The sequence below is a fragment of the Nansenia antarctica genome (genome assembly GCF_963989245.1).
Source record: "Nansenia antarctica genome assembly, chromosome: 4".
Classification (NCBI taxonomy): Eukaryota; Metazoa; Chordata; class Actinopteri; order Argentiniformes; family Microstomatidae; genus Nansenia; species Nansenia antarctica.
In genome coordinates, this window is record NC_137689.1 from 66,023,414 (window position 1) to 66,025,913 (window position 2,500).

The window sequence follows — 2,500 nt, forward strand, 5'->3', positions numbered from 1 at the left end:
GTGTGATACTGTAGGTTAGAATCCCCCCCCCCCCTCCCTCTCTCTCTCCACCCCTCTCTCTTCCATCCTGTGTCTATCAAAGTCAGCTTCAATAACGTAACCCACTCAACCTCACTCTGCCTACAGGGAGATCTAGCGTCCTCATCATGGAGGAGCAGGCGGTATCCGTCAGCAGCCCCCAGCATGGTCGAGGACACGGCCGCGGTCACAGTCCAGGTCACAGTCCCGGTCAAAGCAGACTGAACGTGGTCAGGTGTGGGTGGCTGAGAAAGCAAGGGGGCTTTGTGAAGACTTGGCACACACGCTGGTTCGTGCTCCGCGGGGACCAGCTCTTCTATTACAAGGACGAGGAGGAGACTAAGTCCCTGGTAAGTCACTCACTCCTCTGGTCTCTGTTACCACAGGCAGTTACTGTTCTGGGGTCAGTTTCCCCAAAAGCTTTGTAGCTTAAGTAGTACTTCGTTTCTCCTTTACAACCCAGCTGCAAAGCCACAAGGGAGTTGCACAATCAATGTTTGCAGGTAAATCTGCTGGGTGTAAAGGAACAGAATTTGATCAAATGAACCCCTTTTCTGATCTAGGGGAGGAGCCTGGATTGTCAAAAGAGAGAACTAGTTTAGCTACGAAGTTTTCACAAATCTCACCCCTGTTGTGGGTCATAGTGTTTACATGTACTGTGAGTGCTACGGTACATACAGATCAAAAGCAGTTCAGTCATGCAGACAGAGCAAGTGTGATCCACGCCTAGTTTAGAACCACAATTCTGTTCTGGGACTGTAGGCTACTGGTACATATACCTCTTTCTGTCGTACAAGTGCAAATTAGATTCAGATAGACAGTGTTAGCCGACTTGTCGGGAACCACACTGGCTGTATTTTTGGATCGCTGAGTAGTATGTTGGTGTGGGCAACTGTTGCTGGGGTTTCCATGGGATTCCTCCAAAAATAGTTGTAATGTCAGGCATAAACAACTTCCCCGTTTATTTTATGAACTGTTATAGAGGAGAGTGGGGGTAGTGTGTGTGTGTGTGTGTGTGTGTGTGTGTGTGGCAGGCTTAATTGTCCTAACATTACTACTTTAAAGTTTCAGAACCATCCCTTTATTTCATGCAGCAATCGCTCCTCTTTGAAGCGGTCGGCCTATGTTGTCTTGGATACTTAATGTTCATGTTTAGTGCACTGTTAAATCTTGCTCTCCGCATATACAGTTCACTTTAAGAGTATCACATCAACTTCTTTAGTTGACACCCATGTTTGAAAACGAATACCCACATTACTATCAAAGGACATTGAATACGTTCCAAAATGAATGCAACTGTTTGAAGTTTTAGGTGGCAGGAAACCCTCAATGTCCTCTGGTATAGCACTCAGAACATAAACAACAGGTCTATCTATTTCCTCTTAAAACAAGAAAAAAGTGTATTTCCTCTTTTCTAATGTGACCACAATCCGTTCAGAGTTGACTCAGATCAGATTGCTTTTTCACATCAACAGGATCAAGCCATTTACCCACCTGGACCCTAGCCTATAAGAACCTTGTGTCTCTGGTGCCATTGGTTCAGTTGTAGGAGCTATTATGCAAAGTTCTGGCTTCTGGTGAAGACATACTGTATACGAGTCTTATGTGAGAAAGCAATGCGTTTGAGTGTGAGATCATAATGAGCTTACATGGAGCCAGGAAATACTCATACAGTGTAGGCGATAAGAGCCTACAGTCTAATCTTTTCATCTAGGGAATCTGATTTGATCACATTTACACTTTGAAAATGTTGTCTGTCGGAAAAGAACATGTCGATAACCATTGCACAAAAACAGATATTATGTACAAAAAGGTTTTTTTCCCCAACATGGTACACCCATATGCATAAAAGTGAAATGTCTTGCAGGATTTTCATTGCACATTGAGACTGACTAAACACAGAGACTGTGCTTGGTGGAGACATAAACAAATGACATGGGTGACGCAGCACGAAAGATACAGACTTTTCTTTCCCAGCGCTGTTTTGACTACCGTACATTTGACTGCTCTGGTCTGGCAGAGTCATCAGCTGGAACAGAGCCTGGCTAATCTAATGAAGAGCAGACAATGACTCACACACACACACACACACAAAAGACGGTCTCTCAAGTTACTGTAACCAAGCAGTCTGCAGGCGGCCTTTGTAGACAGTGTGTGTGTGTGTGTAGGTGTGTGTGTGTGTGTGTGTGTGTGTGTGTCTGTGTGTCTGTGTATGTAGGTGTGTCTGTGTATGTGTGCATGTGTGTGTGTGTGTGTGTTGTCATACTATGAGTGTGTATATATATATGAGTGTGTGTGTGTGTACGTGTGTGTGTGTGTGTGTGTGTGCGCGTGCGTGGACATCTACGTGTTCATGTGCATGTGTGCATGTGCGTGTGTGTGTACGTGTGTGTATGTGCGTATGTGTGTGTGTACTTATAGACAGACAGTAGATGATGAATAGAGGGAGGGATAACATTGAAACTAAGCAATGTACAGCAGC

The 2,500-nt window shown here is 44.8% G+C and overlaps 1 protein-coding gene across 1 annotated transcript in view; it reads left to right on the forward strand.

Annotated features, from left to right (window-relative positions):
* Positions 1–146: 146 nt before the first annotated feature.
* The window catches only part of arhgap24 (Rho GTPase activating protein 24), a gene marked incomplete at both ends in the record, with an annotated part of 71,843 nt that continues 69,489 nt past the window's right edge, over positions 147–2,500 (forward strand). The window contains one exon of the mRNA XM_080528706.1: positions 147–368. Coding sequence (XP_080384832.1) covers positions 147–368 — 222 coding nt within the window. The remainder of the gene's footprint in view (positions 369–2,500) is intronic.